Source organism: Miniopterus natalensis, chromosome 19, assembly GCF_054644295.1.
Source record: "Miniopterus natalensis isolate mMinNat1 chromosome 19, mMinNat1.hap1, whole genome shotgun sequence".
In the NCBI taxonomy this organism is placed as follows: domain Eukaryota; kingdom Metazoa; phylum Chordata; class Mammalia; order Chiroptera; family Miniopteridae; genus Miniopterus; species Miniopterus natalensis.
In genome coordinates, this window is record NC_142099.1 from 31,093,862 (window position 1) to 31,121,585 (window position 27,724).

The window sequence follows — 27,724 nt, forward strand, 5'->3', positions numbered from 1 at the left end:
CGCGGTCTTAAATTTGTTTCAATCTTGTTTTCTATAGTCACAAATTAATCTTGATCACCTTAGATATAGCCATTGATTCTTCTTTCTAAATCTGTATAAAAAGGATGTTTTCTTGAAAAACCACAAGAAAAAATACAGCTGTTTTCTTTTTGCCCAGGTCAGTTACTCACTACAGTTAGGTGACACATTTAAGTTCGGCTGGCATTGAATACTTTTAAATATTTACAGGCATAGTTAAAACTATATCCCTCGACCACCAGCTTTCCAAAGAATTGGGATCTGTTTGACTTAAAATAAATACGTAACAAACATATGAACAATTTCTAAGCCACTTACGAGATTTTAAAAGTAAAAATTGCTAATATTTATTAAGCAATTTCTATGTCAGGCATATAATAATTGCTTTACACAAATTCACTAATTTTTTTCAGAATTCCTTTGAGGTAGGGTAAGATTCTTTTAGAAATGTCACTTTACAGATTAAGAAAAGTGAAGCTGGAACAACCTCAGTGATCTGTCTGCCCAGGGCCACAGAGAGAGAAGCTGAGGCCAGTGCCTGAACCCGGTCTTGGGGACCAGATTCAGATCACGCCATGCTGCTGGCTACGTGACAATGCCTACAGTCCCAGGATGAACCTCTTAATGTCGGGCATGTGAATCACATTACTTGGACAAGTTACTAAGAATCATGATGCACTTTTTAATGCATGTACATTTGTATACACACAGAAAGTGCAGGCGAACTAATATACAGTCACTGGAACAGCCATTTCACGACGTGCACAAGTCTCAGTACTCCTATCCCTTCCCAAGTCGCCTAGTTTGCCTTCTCTCTCTGTGGTACCACAGGGCTCGCTCTGGACAGGCACAGTTACTCCCTGACCAGCTCTGTTTTCAGTATACTGCACAGCCTGAATTGTTCAGAAGGCCCATTTTTGTTAAAGAACTTGACATGGTACACAGGCATACCTCGTTTCATTGTGATTTGCTTTATTGCGTTTCATAGATTTTTTTTTTAAATTTTTTTTTTACAAATTGAAAGCAAGAGCCTCCACCAGCAAAAAGATTACAACTCGCTTTATTGTGATACTTGCTTTAATGCGATGGTCTGGAACTGAACCCGCAATATTCCTGAGGTATGCCTGTAAAGGGTTGTTTTCTCTATAGAAGATGTAAAGTTTCAATTGGATATTTTTGAGAAATTCTTAGTGCTGTTTCTACACCTTTTAATAGCTAGTCAGTGTCGGTAAAGAAAACCAGAACATCCATCTCATTCTCCCAGGCAACTTCTGGGCCAATTAGCATTGATTACTAGCAGTGGTGTGCTGGCAGAGGTTTAACACCCGGCTCTCCAGGGCGGAAAAGCCATGATTTGTAGCTTTTGCCAATTTCTGTGGTGTAAATACACAGAAAGAGATTGCACGGAACCACTCCTTTATATAGTATTTCTACCATACAGATACAATAGTCATAAATCTCTTCAAGAGCATAGATATAGAAGAATTAGGAAGGGATTAGTTTTGAGCAGCTGTTACCTTTGTTTTTAACGTAATTTAACAATCAGCTTTTATAAGCTGGTAGGAGCTAGCCCAGCATACCACTGAATTAGCATCCCAGAGATAGCAAGATTCAACTTTTCCTTTCGTTGTTTTAGATTATGGATGATCTACTGATATCAGCAGCAGGAATTTGAGGGACTTTGGACTATTAAGAAGTAAAAAGCACATAAATCCTGTGAGCATGCCATGGAACAATTTGGGGGTTGTTCTGATTAACTTAAAATATATCTACATATAACAATGATCATCGAACTTTATAATTTCAACCTATGTTTTTAAGTTCAATTAAGAGTGATCTTCAAACCCGGGGTGCGGTCCATGCAGGAGGCGGCCAGAGCAGTGAAGGGATGACTGTCGTCGTCCTTCCCAGGTGGGCATCCTGGACAGCTCTTAGCAAGAGTCTGACCCAGGGAAGAGGAAAGTAATTTGAACAGTCAGGTAAAATTCTAATGATTTGCCCAGGGAGGGCCCAGGTACCGGAACTCAATTTAGTTTCTTCTATGCAAGTATTTAGTGGAGAAGGTCTGACCGAAGGCGTCGGGAGATTGCCAGCTTCCTTCCACGCTTTGATCTCTGCTGGTGCTCAAGAGGCCGGATTTCTTCGCTGGCCTCCTGCACCTGCTTTTACCTCTGGTAGCACTCGGAGCTTTCCATTCCCAGTGGTCTGTCCTGGGCAGGAACTACAACAGAAAAAAACAGGCGGCACCTTGCGATCACTCATCCTGAGAGCGTAACCAGGCCTCCTGTTTCTCTGCCACTTGATGGCTCCTTCGAGAGCCAAGTGAAAAGTTAGGCCTATTAGTTCTGGCAAACTGGGGGTGGAGGCAGTTTGTTGAGACTAGTGTCTGGGGCTTAGGGAATACGTATTTCTTTTTGTCTCCCTTGATTAGGGAATTCATTAAGTGTTACTCATTTGACATTCAGCAAATACTTTTTTTTTTAAATCCTCGCCTGAGGGTATTTTTTCATTGCTTTTCAGAGAGAGTGGGAGGGAGAGAGAGACATTGATGTGAGGGAGACACGTGGATTGGTTGCCTCCAGTCCAGGGATTGAGCCTGCAACTGAGGTGCATGCCCTTGATCAGAACTGAACCCGAGACCCCTCAGTCCGGAGGCTGACTCTCTAACCACAGAGCCAAACCAGCTAGGGCACAAGTACTTCTTGAACGTGTGGCCTAAATGAAGGCTCTCTGCTGACCGCTGGACTAGACCTGTCACCTCAGAAGCAAGACTGTAGTCAGAGCTGATTGGGGGCCCCATGGTTCTTCTGGGCTTCTAAACTGATTGTGTAAAGTGTGCATATGTCCCCCTGCTGAGAGAGGACTCTGGCTGCCTGTTTCTTCAGTGTTTGTGGAGAGGACGCTGGCTCTGCCTGGGCACCTTGTCTCAGGAACTGGCTACGGGCACAGCTGAAACAGTTTTGGGGACTCTCAGAGCTCGGGGCAGAAAGGCAGGGGAGGGAGGGCTCAGGGCTATGAAAATAGCTTTGGGACTCCCCCTGCCTGGCTTCTCCAGGAGTGAGACTATTCTTAGGTAGTATCTCTGTCCTGAAGGAGCTTTTCGTTGCCACTTGGCCTGAAGGACTTCGTTTTGAAAAGAAGATTTGGACTAGAATCAAAATCCTAAACTGCAAAGAGAGGGCCAATTGGGCTGCTGGGCTGAGTTCCAGCCAAGGAGGCCGGCTCTGCCTTCGGTGCCCTGCACAGGCCGGGGAGAGTCTTGGGCCACGGTCCTGAGGCCCAGTGGGTGCAGGAAGCCAAGCTCATATCCATGCCCCTCTCCTAACAGACAAACCATGAGTCAGCCAACCCCGGTGGCTCCTGCCCGAAGAGCGTGGTGTAGACAATTGCATGGCAAAGCAGGAAGAGGGGAGAGGAAGCTGGGGAAAAATAAACATTTCCTTGCATTTTACTTGGAACAGAGCAACACTGGTGGCGTGCTGAGGGCCACAGCATCTCCCACATTCTCCCCTGCTCTGTTTTCCTCCTCTTGTGTAGAAACAGATTTTTTCCTTACCTGATGAGAGTCCAGTGTGCATCCTGTGGAAAAACAGGAGCAAGATGTAGAAGGTAAAAGCCAAGCAAGCAAAGATCACGCCACAGACCAGGAAACTGTGGCTGCCCTGAGCCTGGAATATCTGCCAAAGGGGAAAACACAGAGATACCGGCCATCAAAACCTCCCACGGAGATGTATTGGAGGAAGCGACTTCTTGGGCCCTTGGCAGGTTTTCTAGTCAAGCTGAGGACTATCACACCAATAGACAGAAACCTGGGTAGCAGGGATGTGTTGGCCTTGTTTCAAGGTTATGTTTCTCGAGGAGACAGAAATTCTGCTCTGTGGCAGGGGTGGGACCCGGTGACCCCCGCAGTCCCTTTCAGCTCTATGTCTGGAACCTTCCGAAAAACCTCCCTATCTCCCTTAAAACTCCAGTCACACTAGGAGTTTCTCTGCCCACAGTCCTGACCAGGACTTTGCAGAGATTATATGTAGCCTTTTATTATGGAAGATTTAAAATATATGCCAAAGTAGCATAGGGAACTCCCATGGACCCATCACCAACTTCAGTGATTAGCACCAGTTCCCTCGGTGGCCTCCACGAGATCACGCTGAGGCCCACCCCAGCTCTCACGTCTCCACGAAAAGGGCACCATGTGTAGCTCTTCCCAGCCCAGCAGGGCAAAGGCAGAGGGAAGGAGAGCAGTGAGGAGGGGGATTTGGAGGCTGAAAGACCTGGGTTTGGAGTCATCCTGACAGTTACTAGAAGTGCGATGACTGAGGGCAAACTGCTTAATTTACCTGCAAAGAGGGAATGACAATATCGACATTATAGTCTTCAGTGAGAAGTAGATGTATTTTTACCCCTGGTGAACACATGAACTGTGGCTACATGTGACAAGAACTGGGATCAGGGCCTGAGTTGGGCAGGAAAGCTGGGCCCTTTGCAGGGTGGCCAAAGGCTCGAGAGGTGGGGGGAGGGTGTGGCAGGTTGAGAAGGGACGGACGAAGAGCTCCGCAGCTCAATCCCATCCCAGGCCCAGGAGCTAAACAACATTCCCACGGGGCCCCCCTGGCCCCGCTCCCAGACATGACTTGTGTTTGCTTTGGACTATCATCGCATCCCTTCCCAGCTCCAGGTTCCCCATTTGGAGGCTCAGCTTTCAGGGCCGGCTCAGAAGCGGAAACAGGTAACACACAGAGTGGGCTCTGCTCGCTTGGGTTCAGAAGGTGGCTGGCCCCACCTTCCCACCTGCTTGAAGGAGCGCTCCCCAAATGCTCCCCCCTCCCCTCAGAGTTTTCCACATACCCATCCAACCACCATCTGGAGGGACATCTCGCCAAGTCCTGCCCCTGTCACCAGCACTGTGGTCGCACAGCCTACCCAAAAGAGAAGGGTTTGGTTTAGTAAGAACAAGTCAGGAGACAGAAGTCAGCTGGCACGATCTGGGTTATTTCTGGGAAGTCTCTGGAAAGGATCATGGCGGCCTAGGAGGGTGCCTTGGGATTCATAAGATTTCTTAGGCTTTGGCTCTTGACTTGGCTTTGGGAATGCTTAGGTCCCACGATCATTATGTAAATTCCTTTTTCTGGGACCTCCAATTGTTCACGATCACCTTCCTGGTAAATTCCAAGTCGCTTAGCCTGGCACTCAGGGCCCTTCCCAGCCTGACCGCCACCAACTTTTCCAGAAAGGTTTTCTGATCTCCCTACGCCCACCCCCCACTCTGGTCAGAGAGGTGTCCCGGGTGCCCTGGCTGCACTGACCAGCCACACGCTCATCAGTTTGGCAGCCTGGCACTGACTTTCGGAGCCTAAACTTCAGTCAGCCTGGGTTCCAAGCCCTGCTGTGTCACCTGCTAGCTCTGTCACCTTAGGCAACTTCTCCCCTTTTCCTAGGCCTTGGTTTCCTTTTGCAAAATGGGCATCATAACATGTCTTGTGCAGGGTTGCTGTGTGGGTCACCTGATGCGATGCATGTTAAGTGCTCAGCAAAGTCCTGGTGCATAGTAAACCCTCGAAACCAGGCCAGTTCTCGCCTTAATCCTTCAATGCTGCCTCAAGATCAAGTCCAAGGGCCTTGATGTGGTTTCCAGGGCCCTTTCTACCCTGTCCCTGCTGAGAGCCCAGACTCATCTCTCACCCCCTGCTCGCAGGCTGCCCCCCCCCCCAGCCAGGAGAAACCTCAGTTCCCCACCTGCACGCTCACTCTCGCCACCAGGTCCCCACACAGGCATTCGCTCCTCCTCGCCTTTGTCCTGCAAACCCCTACTCAGCTTTCCAGTCCCGGCTTAGATTTCCTTCTGCAACCCTCTCCGCTCGCCCCGTCCCTAAACCTGGGCCAGCTGCTGCCCCTCTGCTGCCCCATGCCCTCGCCTTCCTCCCCCGTACCCACTGTCTGCTTGCTGGGCAGCCTCCCCACCAGGCTTTAAGCCCCCGAGAGGACGGCGCCTTGGATTTTAGTTCAGTGGCGCGTATCACTGCCTATCGTCAACACAGTGGCCGGCGGGGGTAGATACTGAGTGTTTTTCGAATAACGCAGATCATTTTCTACTCTTTTCGTCTTACTTAGGCTTATGTTTATCTCTTTGCGTCTTTGCTCTCTTGCTGGCCATGGCTCCTGCCCCACCCTTCCCAGGAATGCCATTCCTTGTTCCTTCTGCCTTTCCAAATCCTGGGCCAGCTCATATCCCATCTCTCCCATGAAGCTTCCTCAAGAGTTAACACTGGTCACTCCCTTCGCTGAATTCCAGTGGCACCCAGCGTCTATTCCACTCATCCACTCAAAAACCTCCCGGTACCTTCTGTGCCTCAATACTGTGCTAAACACTAGTGCACTCAGATGAATCCTTTGAGTTAACATACATATTGAGCACCTGTGAGTCAGTTAAGCTGCTAAGTCAAGAGCTGTACATTTTCTCTAACGTGCAGAACAATCCTCAAAGGTGAGCATTTGCATCCCCATTTTTCAGATGAGAAAACTGAGGCTCAGAGAGGGGAAAGAAATTGAATCACACAAGGCCATAAGGCCAGAGAGTGTGAAGGCAGGACTGCTGATGACCTCCAAGCCCTCGCTCTTGCCCTTGTGCCTTGCTGGTGTCCACAGGGAGTGTATTGTCAAGGAGAAGATGCAGATAACTAGGTACAAAAGCCTTGAGGGGATCAAGCATGAGAAGCAGGTATGGAGGAGGGGGTTCCTTTCCAGTGGGGACCAGAGAAGCCTCCAGGAGGGCCAGAGGAGGAGGGGCGGAGTAGAGGGCATTCTGTGCGGAGGGCTTGTCACGTGCCAAAGTGTGGAGGGACAGGGCAGATTGTGTGCCACCAGGGAGTAGCGGGCTAGATGCCGGCTCCGAGAGGAAGCAGGGTGGGCGAAGGCCGGAGAAGGGAACGGAGCTCCACAGGAAGACATGAAGGCCAGGTCCGCTCTGTGTTAAGGCAGGGCCTCTGCAGCAGCTCAAGGATGGCTGCGTAAGTGGTCCTCACCCTGGCTCCACGTTAGGATCACCCGCGGCTTCGGACCAATTACATCAGACTTTGTGGCGGCGAAGTCCAGGCGTTGGGTTTTGTTACAAGTGTTCCAGGTGATTCTAATGGGGAACCAGCCCTGAGAACCTCTGATGGGGGCGAATGTGAAGGCCAGGAGACAGGCCGAGGCCTGCCCAGGCAGCATGGAGGTGATCAGACATTGGGAAAAGCTGGGTACTGTTAAATATTCCAAGCTGGTAAGTGATGATAAAGGCCTGAACGAAAGCAGGGATGGAGAGAAATGATATGAGCATGGATTGGGGTGATCATTTACAGGCAGAATCAACCACGATAACTTATTATTATTATTGTTAACTTGTTGACCAGCTACTTCAAGCCAGAGCTTGCCCGTGCGACTGGCTATTTTTTCTGTCGTGACGGGTCAGCAAAGTAATTAAAATTACTTAAATTAATATAAGTGCAGACACGAGTTAACCTGTGACCCATCAGCAACATTTGGACATGGAAACATGAGTATACTCCTGACCGGTCAGCAAGGTGTTAACTCTAACATTTGTTGATCACTTAAAACTCTGTGGGATATAGTGTGTGACATATGATATCAACATTATTTCTTGACTTCATTTATTCGCTTGAGGTTTGGGGATTATCCTTAGATTTCAAGGGCCCTGGTCTCCTGTCTCTCATTATGGAGAACTGAGGTGGGTGTCACTCTAATTGCTCTGACCACCCACCTCCCCAATACACCGATTTCCCCCTCTTCTCCTCTAAAGAAATCACTCATCTTTAACGCTGGTTTTCCAACACTCTGGCATCTCTAGTTACTTCTAAGGGTAATACTAACTATTCAAAACATAAATTATTTTTAAAATTTTATTTTTATAAGTGTTTATTTGAGCCAAACTGATGATATATGCCGTGGAGCAAGATCTCAAATATTCCCCAAAACATAAATATTTTTAATGAAGCCACTTTGCAAAAGATTTTTGCTATATGCCTTTGGGAGGCTACAGAAAGGGAAGGACATTAGTCAAGAGAATTAGAGTTTTCTGACACCAAAGGAGCCGTGTCACAACCAGGAAGCAGCAGCCGAGTCCCTGTTCTAAGGCTCTGTTTCCAACAGCATCCGGGAGAACAACAAAGCAAGGAGGTACTATTACTGATAAGGGATCAAGTCCCTTTCCTGGGCTGTAGTTTCTCCCGTGCAGCTTTGCAGCTTGGAATTTCCATGCGCGTTACACAAAATGCCAGCTGCGGGTTGGCACAGATTGCTACGGGAAAAGAGAGAATGGGCGAGAGAAACTGACTGCTCCTCTGCGGCCTGAAATCACACACACTGAGAGGGTAATGTGGAGGGGGGAAGCCACGTAGATGGGAACAACCCTACTTATGCACCTGTTCCCACCGGTCAGGATATAGTTTCTGTGGCGGGGAGGGCAGTGATCTTTCAGCTGGAATGTCCCAGAAAGATGGGGAGTAGGGGAGGGAGTGGCACCCGGCCAGAGGGACCGACCGCCCTGCTTTCGGCCCCTGCACACTCACCTCTGTACTGCAGAATGTCCTCGGTGTAGGCTAGCATGCTGGGGAAGGTGCTGCTAAGGAACAGGCCCAGGCTGGCTGTCCCCGCGAACAGGAAGATGACGTTGTAGGAGAAAGCAAGCAGCACCAGGTGGGTCATCACCACGCCAACCTGCCACAGCAGAGATGGAGGTGATGAGAAACTGGGAAAAGCAGGATGGCCTTCGAGAAAGGAAAAACCTGGAGGAGTCAGTCTCCTGACCTGGACAGTTAGGCCTTAGGAACAGTGCTGTGGCCAGTGTGCCACCCTGTGGAATATGTGGGGACTGCCGTTCTGTAGCAGCTGCCAACCAAGCCCAGAGATATGAGAGGGAGGGGGTGAGCCCACCCAGACATTTCCAACAAAGGGCCTACCACACACGCTCAAGAAGTGCTTGGCGAGGGAACACTGACTGTCCCTGAGGCCTTATCCGTAAGCATGGGAACTCCATCCAAGTCATCAGCTCTGCCTTGCCGGCTGAGAAGCAAGAGTAGTCCCCTTAGGTCTGGGGCCTGGAGGTAGCAGCCTCTGATTCCAGCTTCCTACCCTGCAAAGGGCTTCGCAAGCCTCCCTGAAGATCAGTGGGGAGTCAATGGCAGTGGAGGGCTCTTCAAGGGTAAACCTTTAGACAAGCACCAGCCCTAGTGTTTGTGTGTGAGCTTTTCTTAATGTCTCAGAGACACGGATCTTCTGTAAAACCCATAGCATTGAGGCAAAAATCTCCTGAGTACATCTGTTTCTAGAAAAAATAAGATGAAGGTAGGGGAGAAATCACAGCTAATCCAGCCCCGGCTGCATCCAGATGAGTGTGAGCAGGGAAAGGACTTCACACTCCCAGGCGGACCCTCAGGGATTTGCTCCAGTTGGAAAAATGAAGCCTGTGAGCTCGCCCCCATTGCTCTCCGTCACTACCCAGGGTCCGCAGCAGGACCTCGGAGATGCCGGCCTCAGGACCTTGGAGATGCCAGGACCTCGGAGATGCCAGGACCTCGGAGATGCCGGCCTCAGGACCTCGCCGGCCTCAGGACCTCGGAGATGCTGGCCTCAGGACCTTGGAGATGCCAGGACCTCGGAGATGCCAGGACCTCGGAGATGCTGGCCTCAGGACCTTGGAGATGCTAGGACCTCGGAGATGCCAGGACCTCGGAGATGCCGGCCTCAGGACCTTGGAGATGCCAGCTTCAGGACCTCGGAGATGCCGGCCTCAGGACCTCGGAGATGCTGGCCTCCTGGTGGAAGCTGGGGGTCCGTACTGAGAGAGTCTCGCTGCCCAGAGCGGGATGCGCCACTTGCACAGCCTCTTCACAGCGCCGGAGACTTCTTTCATGCGGTAAAAACACGAAGGCAGGGGCCTATCTGCGGTTCCAAAGAGAACGCGTTCCTTTGGCATAGAAAAGGGCCCCGCGGACCCATCTGCGCTTCCTCCTTTGGCTGGATTTCTAGACGTGGGCGCGGCCGGGCTCTGCAGCGACGCTTCTTTGTCTGCATTTCCCATTAGTCCCGCTCCACAGACTCCAATATCTCTATGCCTGGACTCAAACCCACCCCTCCAGCCGCAGCCTGTGTCCAGAACTCCAGACGTGCGTATTAAACTGTCCCTTTGACATGTCACTGGTGACTAGCAAAAGTTCCAAGTAGAACTTTTCCTTTCCTCCCCTAAACCTAGTCTTCATCACATCAGTTAACAGCATCCTGCCCCCAGGGCTCAAACCTTGACCCTGCCTTTCCTCACCGACATTCAGGCCAACAGCAAGTCCTGTGAACTCTACCTTAGAAAACCGTTTAGAACCTTTGTACTCCCCAAGTCCCCCTGACCACCCTGGTCCAGCCGCCGCCTGTCATGCCTGGACTGACAGTGGCTTCTCACTGTCTCCTGCATGACTGGCCTCTTTGATTCAGGAAGTCTGGGTTGGACCCCAGAATCTGGTTTTCCTTTTTAAAAACCTTCACTTCAGGTGAGTTTTTATCATGGAGCCTAAGATGCTTCAGACTCTCTTCCTTCTCTCAAACCCAGAGGCCTGCCCCACCCTCCTCTCTCTAAGCAACTGGCCTCGTGTCCTACAGAGGCTGGCCACCAGCAAGGCCTGTCCCCTCACGGTCCTCCACCTCTTCTCCTCTGGGCCCCATGTTACCCCAGCTCCATGGAACAGGGGCTCCCTCCTCCTGAACTGCCTGCTTCCTTCCCCGCTGCCCTTCATCCCCACTCCCCTCTCCCAGAGCCTTCTGAACTCAGTTCCTCTCTACAATGGTATCTTCACAGACCCCCACCCCTCAGGCTCTGCCTACAAATAGGCTCACACCACCCTGAGCCCTGTTGAACAAAACTCCCTTCAGCTCAGGAGTATTGGCAATACTCACGCCTCCACCTCCCATCTCCCTCTCAGCCTCAGCCTCTGAGTTTGGCTTCTACCTACCCAACCTCCCATCTACCTTGAACAGAAATTTCTTTCTTGAAGGTCATAAACCAGTACAAGGCAAATCCAAAGCCTTTCTTGGGGCTCATCATCTTTGGTCTGTGTAGCCCTGTCTTTATTTCCCAGCCCTCTCTCTGCTAGAAACTCAACTCAAGGAAGGACTTTCTGACAATTGATTGAGCTACGTGGAAAGGTAGTGAGCTCTCAGTCCCTGGAGGTGTTTAAAGAGACTGTGGATCTCTCCTCTATAAAGGGATGTCATAGAGGTGATTCAAGCCCTTCTGGGAGGTTGGGTTGATGACCTTTCAGGAATCTGTAATCTGGATCCTATTGTCATAGATGGTGAGAGAGATACATATCAGGGTGAAAGTTAAGACCCATCACTCAGGTCCAGATCTCCTGCCTTTTGGGCAGACCAGTTCCTGGAAGGCAGCCTATTTGCCAGTCCGGCTACTTGAGAATCACTTGGGAGAGTTTCAAAATGCAAATCCCCAGGCTCCAGCCCAGAGAGGGTGGTTCTGAAGGCCAGGGGTTCCCTGGCCTCCACCAGCCACAAGGCTCTGACCAGCTGGGCACTAAGGTGAACATGGGAGGGCCAAGACCAGAACCTGCCTCCCTTATCCTTGGCAGGCTGTCAGCTGGGATCTGCCCCCCATAGAGCAGGAATTGCCTCCTACAACCCCTTCCTTTTATGAGCACAAAATCAGGGGTCCAGAGGGGAGAAGGGACTTTTCCAGGGACTTTTCCAAGGTCACAAGGGTAGGCTCCACCTCCTGGATTTCCACTCCTTCTTCAGCAGCATCACCCTTTCCCTCCCCTCCCTCCCTCTGTGCCCACAGTCCCACCCTGTTGGCATAGTTCAGTCCTGAGCAAAAGTCCTGGGACAGTGGTAGGGTCAGGAGTGAATGGTTCTCCAGAGTCTCCAAGAAGTGAAAGGAAGCCACTTACCATATTGATGAAAACCATGGTGACTGGCTTCACTCTGGAGGAGACGGGAATGGAGATGAGCTGGCCCAGGGTGATGAAGCCCCAGAAGAGGCTGGGGAGGTAACCAGCCACCTTGTGTCCTACAGACAGCGGCTTCTCCACTGCATAGCTGTACACAAAGGTGGAATACGCCCCCTGTGGAGAGACAGGCCCACTAAGCAAACCTGTAGGCATCCAGACCGTAATCCTGGGAAAGGCAGCCCTGCTGGGCAGGTGTAGGAGGACCGCTCCCCCTCCTAGAGGCTCAACAAACAGTGGGCTTGGGGCCAAGACCATACAGCAAACATAGGCCGGAGCTGAGGTCAGAGCCTGAGGTGCCACAGCTTCCGGACTGCACCTGCGGAGGCCTCAGGGAGGCTTGAAAGTACTGTGGCCCCTTCACCAGAGCAGGGTTCCGCTACATGTCTTATTTATCAGGTTTCCACAGGATGTTTTTTACTGAAGGACGTTTGCTACAGCTAAAAAAAAAAAAAAAAAAAGCGTGCACAAGCATCTCATTTTACAGATGAGAGGGCAGAGAGTGACCTCTCGAGGTCACACTGAGAGTTGGAAGTCAACTAGCACTGTCACGAGCACCTTCCACCAGGTTACCTAGGGGTGTGGGGCTTTCTCTTTGGGCAGCCCCTCATATGGCAACCAGTTAATCAGCTGCTCAGAACCGTCCTAATCTAATCCTTAAAGATTTCTAGGAAAAGGCATTAGATAGTGTGACAGAGGTCACTAGTGGACTGAATGTGGCTTGTTTTTACGATATGGCCTAAGGAGCCCAGGTGTGGAATGTATTCCAGGAAGCGAAGTGCCCTAGAGTTTATTTGGCATGACCTCTACTTGGCAGTACAGGGCCCTGCCCCTTTAAAAAAAATTTTGGGTAGCCTGCACTTAGTAAGAAACCTATACGCCCCTATCTACAGAAATAAACAATTGGCCAGGACAGAAGACCAAGGGGCTGCGAGCAATGCTGGAAACAGTTACCCCCAGAACTTTATTTAAAGTTTTGGGTTGACTGAAATACAGGTGAGGTTTCTAGGGAACCTTGATGCCTCTCTTTCTCTTGCCATCTCCAGATTTGAGTCTTGGGGTGGAGGGTCCCCCAAGAAGGTGCACCCTGAGGGCAGGCTTACCATCATCCCATCGGCCATGAACAGGACCAGCGCAGCTGTGATGTGGATGGCAAAAAAGGAATAAGGGACTCCTTTGAAGTTGGTCCTCTGGCAGCAGCTGAACAGGTCCTCGTGCGCTGGATGAGACACAAGAAGACCAGGGGTGAGTCTTAGCCTCTGTCCCCCTCCCTCTGCGTGCCCAGGGGAAGTGGTTGGCAGAATGGTGGACCACCTACTGCCTCCTGCCTTCTCTAGCTTCAACCAACCATCTGTTAGGAACAGCCCCTGTCCATCTCACAGTCCTGTGGCAGCAAGGCTCAGAGAGGGCAAATAACTTGTCTAAGGTCACACAGCAAGGTTAGGCAGAAAAAAGGTTGGAGCCAGAAGTCTGCCTTCCTCATTCCCTTGGCCAGGTTGCTCCATCTCCTGCCTCACGAGACCATTGGTCCCAATTTTTTCCCAACCATTATCACCTGTGACCTACAGTCACACTCTGGAGGAGGGGTTATCAGAGAAACCTAGGTGGCTGGCTGTGAGCATGAAAGTTCATTAGAGCCCCCACCTGGGTGTGACTGAATCTTTGGGGGCAGCGAGGAAGCGTCTTCCTTCTCAGGAGGCTGTGTCTCCAGGGCAAGCTCATCTGCAGACAGGAGCAGTGGCCTCCTCTGAGGGCAGCAGGTCAGCAGCCGCTCTTTGGACAGCAGATACAGCACAGCCATGGGCACCGGGAGCTGGGGGGTGGGCAGAGGGTCAGGAGAGCCCTGTTCCCGCCAGGCTCCCCCCTTCCCATGCTTGGCCCACTGCACATGCTAAAACATGGGGCACACATCGTGGGGCACATGTTTGCACAGTCCTGGGAGAAGACAGCTCTTTTCCAAGGGTGCCTACCTAAGAGGTGGCCCCAGCTAATGTAGCCTTGACCCAGTGCACGCTCAGTGTAAATGCTGCCCAACCTTAACCATGCCTGTTTCCCTGAAAAGACAGGTACTTGCCACCTGCAAAGTTTAGACCCGCACTGGGTTTCTGCTGGCACAGGAGAGGTGCCAGACATAAACTCCTTTCCAAGAAAGTTTTGCTTTCGCTCATCACAGCTCTATAAAACGTGCTGGGGGAATTATCCCCATTTTCCAGATGGGACAAATGAGGCTCAAAGTTATCACTTAGTCAGAACCTGTTACAACTGGAAGAGACCTGAGTGGTAAGCTAGAGACCCAGTGAGCATTAGTGCTGGTCACACGGTTGACTTGGGGCAGAGCAGGACTGGCACCTGGGCATCCTGATCTGTTTAGTGCCATCTCTACCTCAGGGGTTGTTTGGGTGACGTTATACCCTAGGAGGGTAGAGGCTGTCCTCAGCTTGGGTGTCTAAACAGGAAAACAGAGGTGTGGACTCCTTTTGATTAAAAAATGCATGTTACAAGCAACACACTCACATGCCCAGAGTGAAGTTCACTGCTATTTAGGGTAAGCTGCTTAGGTTTTATGAACTCCCCAGAGCAATGAGAAGTGTCTCCTGCTTCTGAGGTTGTCTGGAGAAGCCTCTGCCACCTCCCTCGGGTGCCCTGCATGTGTCTAACCACCCTGGCTGCCAGGAAGATCTTCATCCAGCCTAGCCTCTCCCTTGCTGCTGCAGCTCCATCATTCCTCCGGCTCAGGAAACAGGAAGCTTGGGAGCTGTGGAAGTTTCCCTGAGGCCGATGGGCTCCTCTGGGCTCAAGGAGGGTGGAGGTGGAAGCCTGCCTGGAGCTGCTCTGAGGGAGCCTCCCCTCGCCTGGAGCCAGGCTGGCTCAGTCCAGCACATTCCAAGTCACCTGAACACCCGCCTTGTGCTGACGCCTTGGGAGCCTCCCTCCGCACTCAAAAATAAGTCCAAGTCAGACTCTGCCGGGCAGAGTTAGAGCCACACATGGGACCTGAATGGAAGGAGGCCCAGATCCTGCCCTCAGGAGTCCCGGGTCTGAGGGGGGGATGAAGCGCTCCCTCCAGCCTGATGGGGAAACAGGAAACCCACGGGTGGCAGCATGCCCGAGGCAAGGCCAGGGGAAACAGCTGTGAGGGGGTCACTCAGGTGCGGCTGTCCCAGGAGGGCAGTGGGGAGACCTCACACCTGGCCTGGCCTTGCCGCAGGAACGCACGCCGTCTTTAGGAGCCCATTCAGGGCAGGCAGGCTCCACCTGCAAAGCCGGAGCGCCAGGTGGGCTGTGTGCGCGCGCGCGCGTGCAAGCGAGCGTGTGTGTGTGTGTGTGTGTGTGTGTGTGTGTGTGTGTGTGTGTGTGTGTGTGAGAGAGCCCTAGCACCCACATGCTGTCTTCTCTTCTGTGGTGGCCTGTTTATCCTCAGACACAAACCAATGGAAAAAGTACGGAAATCCTGCAGCAAACAAAGTGCCTCCAGTCTGCACCTTATGGGGCAGGAGAAAGACCTTGGCTTATGCTGGGCCTCCCAGCTTCCTGGCCCCAGAGTCCCAGCCTGACATTGTCCTGACACTGCTCCTTCCCTTTGCAGGTTACCCCTGAATATAATGGCCCAAAGCCTCATTGTTCCCAAACAATGAAGGGCAGGGCAGAAAATGGAAGGAGCAGAGCCAGAAGGGGGTGATTCTGTGGCAGGGACCAGGAAGTTACAAAGAAGAGAGGCAATGAGCAGTGACTGCAGGTAGGAGGTCTGCGCTGCAAGCCGGGAGCTCCCGCCTGGCCCGGCCTCTGGCTAGCCCCCATCAGGGCTTTGAGCCCGATGGTATGACACCCTGCTGCTCAGAGGGATGGACTGAGTGGTCTCAAGATCGCTTCTCAGTGCCACATGCACAGTATCACTTTGAGTCTCAGCAGCAGCTGGGCAGCTGCTGGTCTTGCCTGAACCCAGCCAGCCCGACTCTCGAGGGGCAACAAGTCTGTTCAGTGCAGGAGAAGCTCTAAGTCAGAGTGACAAGCCACATGGTGGCTCTATCCCAGTCACCAGGCCAATGGTCACCCAAGACACTCCCCACTCCCAGCCCATGCTGGGCCCAAGTCAGGAGGCCAGGGCTGCTCCTGGTGTTCCTGACAGTCCTTCCTGAGCAGGGACAGGGGTGGGGGTGGGGAGTCTCCCCACCTCTCCTTCTGGCCCCAGCCCAGGCTAACATGGGAACACCCACCCGGGGTTGCAGATCAGAGGTTTCCAGCCAGAGTCCAGAGTCAGTGCTGATGGGGAGAATGTGAGCCGGGGGCGCAGAGGGGCTTCAGTGTTTGACCCAGTCACAGCGAGGCGGTCTCTCTCTGTGCTCCCTCCAAGGCAGCCTGGGCAGGCAGGGTCCCTAGGAGGTTATCATGTCTATCTCGGGGCACCCACAGGACACAGGAGAATCCCACCAACCATCAAACACTGGGAGAAGAGCCTGGCCTGGCCTGCAGCGCTCTGGCTCAGGGTTAGCTTCCTCTGACCTTGGAGGAAAAGGGCGGGTTTCCCACAGTGGCTCAGGCGATTTGAAAGTTGACCCTGATTTCACTGTGCCAAACCTGTTCACTGCTTCATCTCCCTGGAGAATTGCAATCACAGGATGTCACACTGAAGGACCTTGGAGGTAATCTTTTACAACCCCCTTTGTGCTTAGATAAATCCTGGGGGGTCAACAATCCCATCCTCTTGCCTTCCTGAGAGCACACTTGGCCCCAGCCCATTTCTCAGAATCAGAAGAATCTTCACTGGGAGCTGGGATGGACTGGTACGTGTGACTGTCTACTAGCCCTCACCCAGCCCTGCTCCAGTGGCACTCACATTGATCAGGGCCATGATCCAGAAGGCGTAGGACACGCGGGTTCTTGCTCTGTCTGGCGGGGATAGCCCGGGGAGCGTGTGGTTGGACCAAGGCTGGGCCTCAGCCCGGTGCTGCCCCAGGAGCCTGGAGGCGTGGAAGAGGTGACTGCCCGAAGTGATGTTGGCTGTGCTACTGGCAGGCAAGCAGTTATCCGACAGGAAGGGGTCGGCGATGAGGGGGCTCAGCAGAGCCCCAAAGCCCACAAAGAAATGGAGAACCTGGGGACAGAGGAGAGGTAGGGTAGGGGGAGTGATGGCTCAGGCTTCGGACCCCATCCCCTGTCTTGCACCCTATCTGGGGAGCCCCTGCCTGGCCCAAGTGGGAACAGGGAGTGGGAGGCAGGAGAGGGGAAGAGCGGGCTCCTCAGCCACCTGCTTGTCCTGGGATAACTGATGACAGTGGCCAATCACCTCCCTCCTTTCCCACATCTTAACCCCCAGTGGGGGGCTGTTCCCATGTTAGCATCCACCACAGGGCAGGGGCTTAATAAAAGGAAGGGCTGGACTAGAGTCCTGGGTAACTGGGAGGACCAGGAAGGAAGAAGAAATACAGAGAGAGGGAAGGAGACAGGAGGAAAACAGCAAAGCCACTGTCATACCACTTCCCAGCTGACAAAGAACTCTCTGCTTAGCACTTAGGTTCCTGTGACCAGCCTGCAGGCAGGGTCATTGTCAACCAGAGACGCTGGCCTAGCTGGTCACACTGTACCGAGGCCCTGGCGCTCTCCCTGCATCACCACCCTGGCCTAGGGGAAAAGACACTGAGGCTGGGGAGAGGGGGCATGAGAGCCAGACAGATGGACAGGTCCTGCCCCACCAGCCAGCTCCATGCCTGCTGTGGCTCACCTGAAGGAAGATGGCTGAGTCCTTCTGGTAGATCCTCACCAGCTGCATGTTGGCCACGGTGTCGATGCAGCCCATGGCCAGGCCAGCCAGTGCCATGACAGAGGCCAGCACCTTCACGTCATGGCAGAAGGGGATGACAGCAAACACCAGGGAGATGGTCAGAGAAGACACGAAGAGGACCCATAGTGACTGGGCCAGGCTGCGGTCAGAGTGGGAGGTCAGTGGGGGAGATCCAGAGCCCATGGGGAACAGTCCCCCCGCCCTCAGGTGGGAAAGAAGCTGAGGACGAAGCTCTGTCACCTATTGGCCATGAGTGGCCAGCAAGATGTTCAAGTGTCAAAGAACAATCCCCCTCCCGGTCCTCTGTGAGGACTCCAGAGAGTATGTGATGGGGAAACGATGGGCCTTCACAGAGTGTAACTGCTATTGTTTTACTTATAAGGGAATTTATATTGTTTACTTATAAACAATTAGAGGGGACTCTGCTTTGAGTATTTCAAGGGAACTGGGTCACAGGCATGAAACTGGAGGTGCGATGGGAAGTTGAACCGGAACCCCAGGTCCTTGAGCTGAGCTGCGGTGTCCTCTGCACTGAGGGTGAAAACAGCCAGGCCCCTGCAGGTGCCAGGCCTGAGCTGCCCGAGCAAAACCCACAGCGAGGTATCGGGCTGACCTGGTGACCCCTCTATGGGCAGAGGTGTTGGGCTCTGTGCCTGGCAAATGTATGGTTGGGGGCTCTGCGGCCATCCCCCCTGAGAGGCATCTGCTGGAGGAGCCCACTGCAAGCAGGCAGAGGGCCTGTCCCCCCCGAGGGGACGAATGGTGCACCTAAGGCTCAGAGGAAGGAAGGAAGCCTGTATTTTCTGGGACCAGCCTGAAAGGCTAATGAGGGTGCATGGGCAGTAAGAAGGTTCTACAGAAGAAGCTGTGGAGAAACCTTCTCAAATTATGAAAAGTTGGGGAGCCCCAGTTAGCCCCTGCAGCTGCTGAACTTTGGAGGGCACGGAGCATGTGGCAAGAAGACGTGCCTGGATCTCCAGCACCCTGAAGAAAAGAGAAATGCCCCCGAAAACCCTGCACACTGTCCTCCCTGGGCCCTCAGGTCCTCATCTTGCCCATCTCTGATTAAATCCTTTATCAGAGGGCTCTGCTGATAGCAGTGTCCGTTATATTTTCTCTTTTCTTGTTCCCAGGCTGATCTGCCAGCAAGATTGCTGATCATGACCCCTGTTCCCAGCTCTGAGTGTGTGAGGGGAGCGGGAGGGCTCGCTCACCCTGGCCACTGTGAGGAAAATGGCCTAACGCCCCTGCCCCGGCCCTGCCAGGCCCACGCCAGCCGGCCCTGCTCACTGAGCTCCTGCTTCCTGCAACCTGGTGGCTGTGTCTCACCTTCCTCTGTGAGGCCAGCACACAGGTGATGCCCACACCTCTACGGGGCACTAAAAATGGCAGGCCTTTTGTAATAGCTCTCTCTCCCCTTCCTTTCCCTACACAGATAGGCCAGGCACCCTCCTGGCTGGCCTGGCTTCAGGGACACCAGGAGGGTCCCTTCTCCCCTTCAAATGTTCCCTACATTGAGCCAGCCGACAGGGGTGACATTTCTACCATTCACTCACTGCTTTGTGGGAAAGCACAGATGCCCCAGTGCAAACACTCCTGAAGAACTGACATTACGCTACTGCCCTAAAAAACCTGAATGAAATGGTCAGTGATCAGTCCTGTAGCAGGTCCTGTGGGAACAGGGCCTGGGATGGGAAGGAGCTGGGCGGGGCGGGGTGGGGGTTACATGACAATTGTTTACAATGTCTGAGACATCTGTGCACATGACAATGCTGTGAGGCAGACTTCGAAATTGCTGACCCACAAGTAAACCGAGGCTGAGAAGGGCCGAGAAAGTAGCTGACAGAGCCTGGACTTAAACCCAGGTCTTCTATGCCATGCTGCTTTTCCATGGAGGAGTGTGTGTATGTGCGTGTAAAAAGCTGGTGCCGGGCCACAGACCCAGCCAGGCTGCAGAGGCTGGTCTCAGGAAGCAATGGCGAACAGCTATGGTTGCTAGAACATGAGCCCCCAGTGGTCCCTCTACTGGTGTTATGGGAGCTCCGAATGCTTTATAGTATAACTGCTGGCTTCATCACAGGCCCCCAAGGCATCTGCTCCAGCCTAATCATTGTGGGACCCCATGCCTGGCCCTGAGAAGGTTCTGGATGTTGCTAGTGAAATGGACTAGTGCTTGAGGAAGGTTAGCCTTATCACTGCACCCAGGATGGCCTGAGAAAGCAATGGGGGACCATTAGGAGGCTAATGTGGGATTGGGTGGGGGAGACAGAGAATCAGAGACAGAGAGATAGAGACAGAGATATACCAGGAAGGTGCTGAGTAGAACAGCCTGAGGCTCAGGAAATGGGAAAGGGGTTGGGGAAGGGCTGGTGGCCAGTGGGCTGCCCTGTCCAGGCCTCTCCTCTCTCCCATCAGTACCCTCTCACCGTGTCACTCTTGAGAAGGACACTCAATGCCCACAAGGGGCTTTCTTGTTCCTAGGCCCAGTGACAGGTAGGAGGGAGGCATAGAGAACGGGCAGGAAGGAGAGGCTGGGGAGAGACCTGCATCTCCTGCCACCCACTGGGCAGTGGTGTGATCTTGCCACCCACCAGCTGGGGCTGAGGAAGGCTGAGCCCATATTGAGCCTGGGGTTCCTGAGCATGAGGGAGCTGGAGAACTGGTCCCAGCAAATGGGGACAGCTGCACCTCAGGAAACCTTGGGTTTGGATCCGGGGCTGTCTGTCCTCCCCAGTAGCTTCAGCAGGGCCCTTCTTGGGCATTCCAAAAATCAGCCTGAACAAACTTCTTTAGAATGGTGTGTAGTGGCCGTGGAAAAAGGAGTCTCAGATACACCCTAGAGCCAGACTGAAATATACTAATTGGCTTGGCCACTTAATGGTTTGGTCAATGGCTCCTTCCAGGAATATGGATAATTGCAAATTATGAAATAATAATGTCAAAGCAGCTTTGGCAGAGTGGACACGGTGGGATTTATCGTTTAGAAGATTGGTCTGGCCCACCTTTGCTATTTCCCAGAGAAGGGGTGGCGCTCACTGGGCCTCAGTTTCCTCCACTATCAAATGGGGACAGCAGGCTCTGCCTCCCGAAGCTGCTGTGCAGTCAGTGCGATGTTCCAGCCCGTCCTCCTTTGCTCACTCACCAGGATCTTCCTCTGGCCACCTGCAGTCCCCTGCCCCATGCTCACCCCTCCTTGCTGGCTCCCCCAGAGAGCACTGCCAGGCCCAGAGAAGCATGCTCTACAGGAGGGGCGCAGACGCTGGTGCCAGCTCTGGGATCCTAATCACGCACACACACACCCTGCCAGCCCTGCCACTGTTATTGCTGCACCCTCTGGAGTGACTTGGGAGGCTGGTCCAGGAACAGCTAGAGTGACAACAAGGACCTAAGAGTCCTGCCCCTCATGTTACAGATCAGGAACCGGGCCCAGACAGGGAAGGAGGGCAGAGTAATGCTGAGCCGGGATCCAGTTTCTTGACTTGCAATCCAGGCAAAGGCCAGTGTAGTGCCATTGATCTGCCCTCCCCTGGTCCTGGGTTCAGAGGTTAAGTCAGGCCAACTATAGGAAGAGCCCCACTCCCAGGAACAGCCTGACAGTCCGGGGAACCCTTCCTTAGGAAGCTTGACAAGTGTCCAAGTTACTCATTACCAGTTCCACGTGGAAGGTGAAAGAAAACAGGGAAGGAGGGCAAGGAGCCAGGTCCTCCCCCTCTGCCTGGTGGTGGCTCTCCTGGAGGTGCCAACCCTGCCAGCCTGCCGTGTGACCTTGAGCACACTGCTGACCTTGTCAGCCAGGTGCTCTGCCTTACCCAGAGGGCACACGTGATCCATCACCTTGAACTGGCTTTGCTGTGGGTAACTGCTCTGGCACATAAGTCAAGGGGCTGCTTGGGTTTCGAAACGGGAGGGCTCACGTGGTAAGGTGTCAGTGGCCTACCCTGCCTTCCACTCTCCAGGGGCGGGGGAAATTGTTGCTAAGGCCCAGCCCCTTGTCACCACAGGCTGAGTGACCCCAGGTTTGAATGAGTGACCCCAGGAGGTGCACTGCCATTCTCCTCACATTTTTGCCTCGGGGATCCCCGTCTATCTTGGATGATCTCCTGCTTTGAAAGACCAGGAGAGGGGCAGAGTGCAGAACTGAGGGGGAGTTAGAGGCAACCTCAGCACCCACCTACCTCTAAAGGGCAGGCAGCTCCCATGGGAGGAGTGGGGACCTGGGACAAGAAACCAGGAGACAGGCACCCCCTGGGAGCTAGGGCAGCTCAAGCCAGGGCAATGGGGGAGGGGCCAGGGGAGAAGAGGCTCCCGTCTAGCCGGGTCAGTTCAGCACCAGCACCCCAGCTTGTTCGGGGCTCTGTGTTATGGATGGGGGTACCCAGAGGGAGGAATAGCCAAGCCTGTCCTGGGGATATCCCAACCTAAAGCAGGACTGCCTGCGGACTCAGATGTGGGCTGTACCATGTGCCTGATGATGTGAGTGGCCCAGTGGGGTGCTGGGCTCCCACAAGTGCTTCCTACACATTGGCTGAACTTGTAGTTCTGCAGGCCTACAACACCTCGCCCCCAGTTCTTTGCATGCATGGCTCTCTCCTGTCATTCAGGTATCAGCTCAAACGTCACCTCCTCACAGAGGCCTTCCCTGACCACCTCTGTTACTCTCCCCTGATGCTGCTCCTTTCCTTACCCTGCCTTATTTCCTGCGTTTCTCTAGGACTGCCTTCCAGAATGTAAGCTCCAGGAGAGCAGGAAGCTTGTCTGTCGTGTTCACCCCCAAAACAGGGCCTGCCTCAAGAGATACTTGTTGAATGAGTGAATTAAGGGGGGTGGGATAAGTCTTGATATTTTCTTAATTTAAAGAATTGATATATAATTTACATACCATAAAATTCAGCTATTCAAAGTGTACAATTCAATGGTTCTTAGTATGTTCAGAGTTGGAAACCCATGACCACAATCTAAGTTTAGAGCATTCCCTTCACCCCAGAAGGGAAACGGTGCCCATTGGCAGTCACTCCCCAGTCCTCTCCATACCCCAGCCCTGGCCCCAGGCAATGACGAATCTACTTTCTGTATCTACAGATTTCCCTATTCTGGACTTTCATATAAATGAAATCATAGAGTATGTCACATTTTGTATGTTGTCAAGGTCCCTCCATGTAGTAGCACATGTCAGTGCTTCATTCCTGTTTATGGCTAAACGAGAGTCCACTGTATAGATGCGCCACATTTCGTTGGTGGACATTTGGTTTATTTCCGCTTGGTGGCCATTATGAATAGTGCTGCTCTGAATATGCACGTACAGGTTTTTTGTGGACATACGTTTTCAATTCTTTGAGGCACACACCTAGGAGTGGAACTGCTGGGCCATGGTAACTCCACGATGGGATGGATTTTTAAAGCAAGAAGCATGCCTGGGGCAGACCCCTGGTAGGCCTTCGGCCCTGGCTTGTTGCCTACTGAAAGGTGAACAAGCTGCTGGCCAAAGACACACTGGCTTTCTAGATGGGAGACCAACCAAGGGCCCAGACCAGAGGAAGGAACTGGCTTTTGTATTGTGTTCCCACAGGGGCCAGCATTTGGGGCAGCAGGTCTGAGAGTGGCTGGGGAAACATGCACAGAAGACTGGGTTTCATGCAAGGGGCAGGAGGGAGCTGGAGCTGGGTCTTGGGCAGGGCAGAGCAGGACTTGCAGGAATTTGAGAAAAATAGAAAGGTAGGGAAGGAGACAGTGAACAGGGCAAAGAGGAGAAGAACCCAATAAGCCTTCAGTTATGAGGTATATGCAGGGGAGAGGCCAAGGGGAGGCTGGGAGAGGATTGGAGAAGCTCTGAAAGCCACCTATTCACCCTGATGCCTTTGAGATAAAGGGGTCTCCCAAACTGCCCAGGGTGGTTAGACAAGTCCCCAAGAAACCAGGAAAGAAACGCCCAACTTCTGCCTAAATACCCTCCTCCTCTTTCCTGTCTGACAAAGCACATACCTATACACCCTGCCAGCCAGGTGGCTGTGTTTTATTTGAACTGTTTCCTGCTTTCCTAAGGAAGGTCTCGTCCTGATTCTTTTGGCCCTAATTGCACCCTTCTCCCTGTTGGCTGGCATATGGTGGCCTCCTTCAACATCTCTCTATGCTAGGAGAGGGGGTGGGGGAGAGTGAGTGAGGGAGAGAAAGGGAAGAAGAGAGAGGGAGAGGGGGAGGGAGGGGAAGAGAGCGAGAGAGCAGCGCCCACCCTGATCCTGCCCTGAGCACAGGGCTCCTGTCCTTCCTGGCACCCATTCTAACATCCAAGGCTTTCCCCACCCAGTCCCTCCAGTGCATGTCCTTATGGAGGCACCAAGAACTATTCAGCCTTGGCCCTCAGTCTGGGGCAAGCAGTAAGCAGAACTAAGCAGGAATCCTAGAGAAAGAAGAGCTGCCCAGAGTCTCCTTTCTCCAAGGCTCTGCACTCACCACCCCTGCCCCCCAACAGCTGGCCCTTGCCAATCTTCAGCCAATCCCCCACTGACAAGCACTAGCCCGGTGCAGAAGCCAGTAATCACTTAAGCTGAAAAGCACTTGCAGGGTATTAGCATTTTAACTGAGAGGTGGAGAGGCCCCAAGGAATCAAGCTTTAGAGGCTGGTTTCAGGGAAGGTGGAGTTTCTGTCTGTTTGGGGGGTGGAATGGGGAATCATGATGAGCTAATCAGCCCTAGCTAGGTGGTGACTCCCATTACATACAGACCACCCCTGTGATATCCCCTCATTTCCACTGAAATGCTTTGCTCTTAACCAAAGGAAAGGGTTCTCTGCAACATTTTGTCTTGGAGATGGAAGGACTAAGGTTCAGAATTTAAACCTGAAACACTGACAGGACCTACTCCCCCACTCTCCCCTACCCCCATGCCTCTGATCCCAGCAGGAAGCCCCAGAGGCCCACAGTTTCCTTCCCAGGAGTGTCAGCTCAGGGAGAGACAGCCCATGCTTGTGCCTGGAGTAAAGGGTATAACTTGTACCCTGCAGAGTTGAAACTGACCTACTCCTAGAGCAAGAGGCATTTCAAAGTATCTGGTCCTAGACACAAATGCCTGGGTTCAAATCCTAAGGCCCTGGGGCAAGTCTCTTAATCTCTCTGTGCCTCAGCTTCCTTCTGCAAATAATAATAATAATAGTATATTCTTCAGGGTGGTTGTAAAGATTAAATGAGTTGATACAAGTGAGGTACTAAGAACAGTGTCTGGCATTGGGTCAATGCTCAGTAAAGTTAGTATTGTTACCATCATCACTTTTCTTTTCTGTGAGTAGGTTTCCCTTTTCACGGTTCAGAGCCCACTGCCCAGTAAGGAGCCCTCAGGGAGGTGCAAACAAGTGAGGAAGAGATGGCCCAGGTGGATGTGTATCTCTGCCCTTTTCACAGAGCTTGGCACACCAACCTGCCATTTAGAATTGTACTCATTCCCCTTCCTGTCCTGTGCGCTGCAAGTGTTCCGAAAAAGGTCCAGGTAAGGGAGCTTTTATAAATCAAAATACTTAGAAAACAAGAACAAAAACAAAACCACCTTGATAGATTTATAATTAAACCTCTAAGCAGATTGCTTCGTGCCTGTCAGAAGGGCTACCATCAACAAATCAACAAACAAGTATTGGTGAGGATGCAGGGAAAAGGGAAGCCTCATGCACTGCTGGTGGGATTGTAAATTGGTGCAGCCACTACGGAAAACAGCTTGGAGGTTCCTCAGAAAATTAGAAATAGAACTGCCATATGACCCAGCAATTCCACCCATGGAAGAAATTTAAAACGCTAATTTGAAAAGATATATGCAACCCTACATTGACTGCAGCAACCCAAGTGCCCATCAATAGACAAGTGGATAAAAAGTTGTGCTACATATACACAATGGAATGTTACTCAGTCATAAAAAAGAATGAAATCTTGCCATTTGTGACAACATGGATGGACCTAGAGGATACGATGCTAAGTGAAACAAGTCAGACAGAGAAAGACAAATATTATGTGATTTCACTTATATGTGGAACCTAAAAAAAACAAGCCAACAAAACAAACTCATAGATACAGAGAACAAACTGATGATTGCCAGATGGGAGGGAGGCTGGGGAGACTGGGTGAAAAAGGTGAAAGGATTAAGAAGTACAAATTGTCAGTTACAAAAATAGTCACAGGCTGCAAAATACAGCACAGGGAATATAGTCAAGACTGTTGCAATAACTGTGTATGGTGCCAGATGGATACTAGACTTATCGGGATGATCACTCAACAAGGTATGTAAATGCCTAATCACTATGTTGTACACCTCAAACTAATATAATATGGTATGTCAAATGTAATTTAAAAATAAAATTAAAAATACACCTCTAAGCAAAATCAGAATGGATAGTAAGCTTTTAAAGATTTGCTGAATCTCATATACACCCAATCCTGTAAAAAACACACAGAAACATGAGTAGTATACACAAGGAGTCGTGCTTGTTAAGAGGAGAATTCTTCGGTTTACAAGAGGACTTGGTAGTGGGATGATCGCTCCCTAATTGATAATCTTTTGTCATTTGAGTGGCTTAAAATGGGGCCCATCTGTATGACACCTGTGCCCCTCTTCCATCAGCTCTGGAAGCAAGGTGGATAGGAAAACCTACCCTCATGGATACCTCTAGGAATGAGCCAAAGGGGATAGCCGGTGGCCCAGAATGGCCCCTAGAGGTTTCTCTGGGAGAGCCCAACTGTGGCTTTGTTCCCAGGCTGCCGGCCTGCTTGAGCCCATGCAATCCAGGAAGCTGCCCAGCCCAGAGCTGGAACTAGAAAATCTCCCAGCAGCTCCTGGCTGGCAAGTCATCTATCCCCAGTTTGGGGTCTGTTTTCCCAGCTGCACTAGGAGAGTGATCCTGCTCCCTTTCCAAAGGGTTTCTTGGAGGAGGCCCTGTCCAATTTGAGCAGCAGAATGAAGCTCTGCAATGAAATCCAAAGAGGAGTCTCTGGGACCATGCCAGGCACTCCAGAGCCGGGCGCTGGGCAGAGGCCAGGGTGGAGTAAGGTGAGGTGAGGGAGTGGAGGGGGACCCTGGCACAGGGACAGAGGGTCACCTTACCAAGCTATAAGTAAGACACCTGTCTGCACTTTCCCTACAAGGCCCTAGTGGGGAGGTCCTGTGTCTCCACAGGCGAAAGGGCTCTGCCTCCAGGGTCTGGTGCAGGAACCCTGGCCCCTCAGGAGCAGAACCACACAGGACCCGCCAGCCTGTGGCCCCCTGGGGGCAAGGACAGCCTGTACCAGCTGATCTGGAACTAATGGTGTGAGTGGAGCCCGCCCCAGGGTGCTGTCAAGCCTCGGCCCACTCTGGAACCTCGCAGGGCCCTGAGGTGACACTCCCATTCTTCCACCTCACTGCCAGTTCCACCCCCAGCAGCAGAGGCTAAGGACAGACCTCAGACCTGCTGTGCAGGAGCCACCCCCCTCCCCCCCCGCGTGGGTTGGGGAAACGGGGTGAGAGCTGGGTTTACCTCTCATAGGGGTGAGTGGAGGCCAATAAACAATCCAAAAATCACCTCCCGTCTCGGGGGAGAGTTTTCCGGGGAGAGCTGGGCGGGGTGGTCGCAGCCCCAGCTCCGTGGGGACAGTGCTGAAGGCAGTGGGCAGGGCAGGGCAAGGGAGGGAAGGGTGGGCGGCGAGGGCCCCGCACTCACGTCCTCTTAAAGATGCCCCCGAGCACGCTGCCCAGCAGGAGGCAGAGCTGCTGCGAGAAGAAGACCCAGGAGATCTGAGCCAGCGAGCTGTGCGTCTGGCAGCGCAGGTCCAGCAGCGTGGGCCCCAGGAAGGCGATGCACAGGCCGAAGCTGAAGAAGACGCTCCAGTAGGTGAGCGTGGGCTGCAGGTTGCGGCGGAGCAGCCCCGACAAGCGGCCGTCGCAGCCCATGGCCCCGGCCGGCAGCGCGCTGGCGGCT

The 27,724-nt window shown here is 52.5% G+C and overlaps 1 protein-coding gene across 1 annotated transcript; it reads right to left on the reverse strand.

Annotated features, from left to right (window-relative positions):
- SLC60A1 (solute carrier family 60 member 1) lies at nt 1–27,724 on the reverse strand. The gene is made up of 10 exons (XM_016215823.2): nt 27,467–27,724; nt 17,737–17,935; nt 16,852–17,109; nt 13,662–13,830; nt 13,121–13,236; nt 11,961–12,134; nt 8,583–8,730; nt 4,864–4,934; nt 3,575–3,695; nt 1–2,239 (listed from the first exon to the last, which is right to left on the reverse strand). The coding sequence occupies exons 1-10, from the start codon at nt 27,694–27,696 to the stop codon at nt 2,184–2,186; spliced, it is 1,542 nt and encodes a 513-aa protein (XP_016071309.2). The 5' UTR covers nt 27,697–27,724; the 3' UTR covers nt 1–2,183.

Coding starts and splice junctions, on each gene's coding strand:
- SLC60A1 (XM_016215823.2), bottom strand. CDS start 27,696: ATGGGCTGCGACGGCCGCTTGTCGGGGCTGCTCCGCCGCAACCTGCAG. Junction 13,831..16,851: donor GGATCATGGCCCTGATCAAT/GTGAGTGCCACT, acceptor CCCACCCCCCAG/CTCCCGGTGCCCATGGCTGT. Junction 8,731..11,960: donor CCATGGTTTTCATCAATATG/GTAAGTGGCTTC, acceptor CTGCTGTGGCAG/GTTGGCGTGGTGATGACCCA.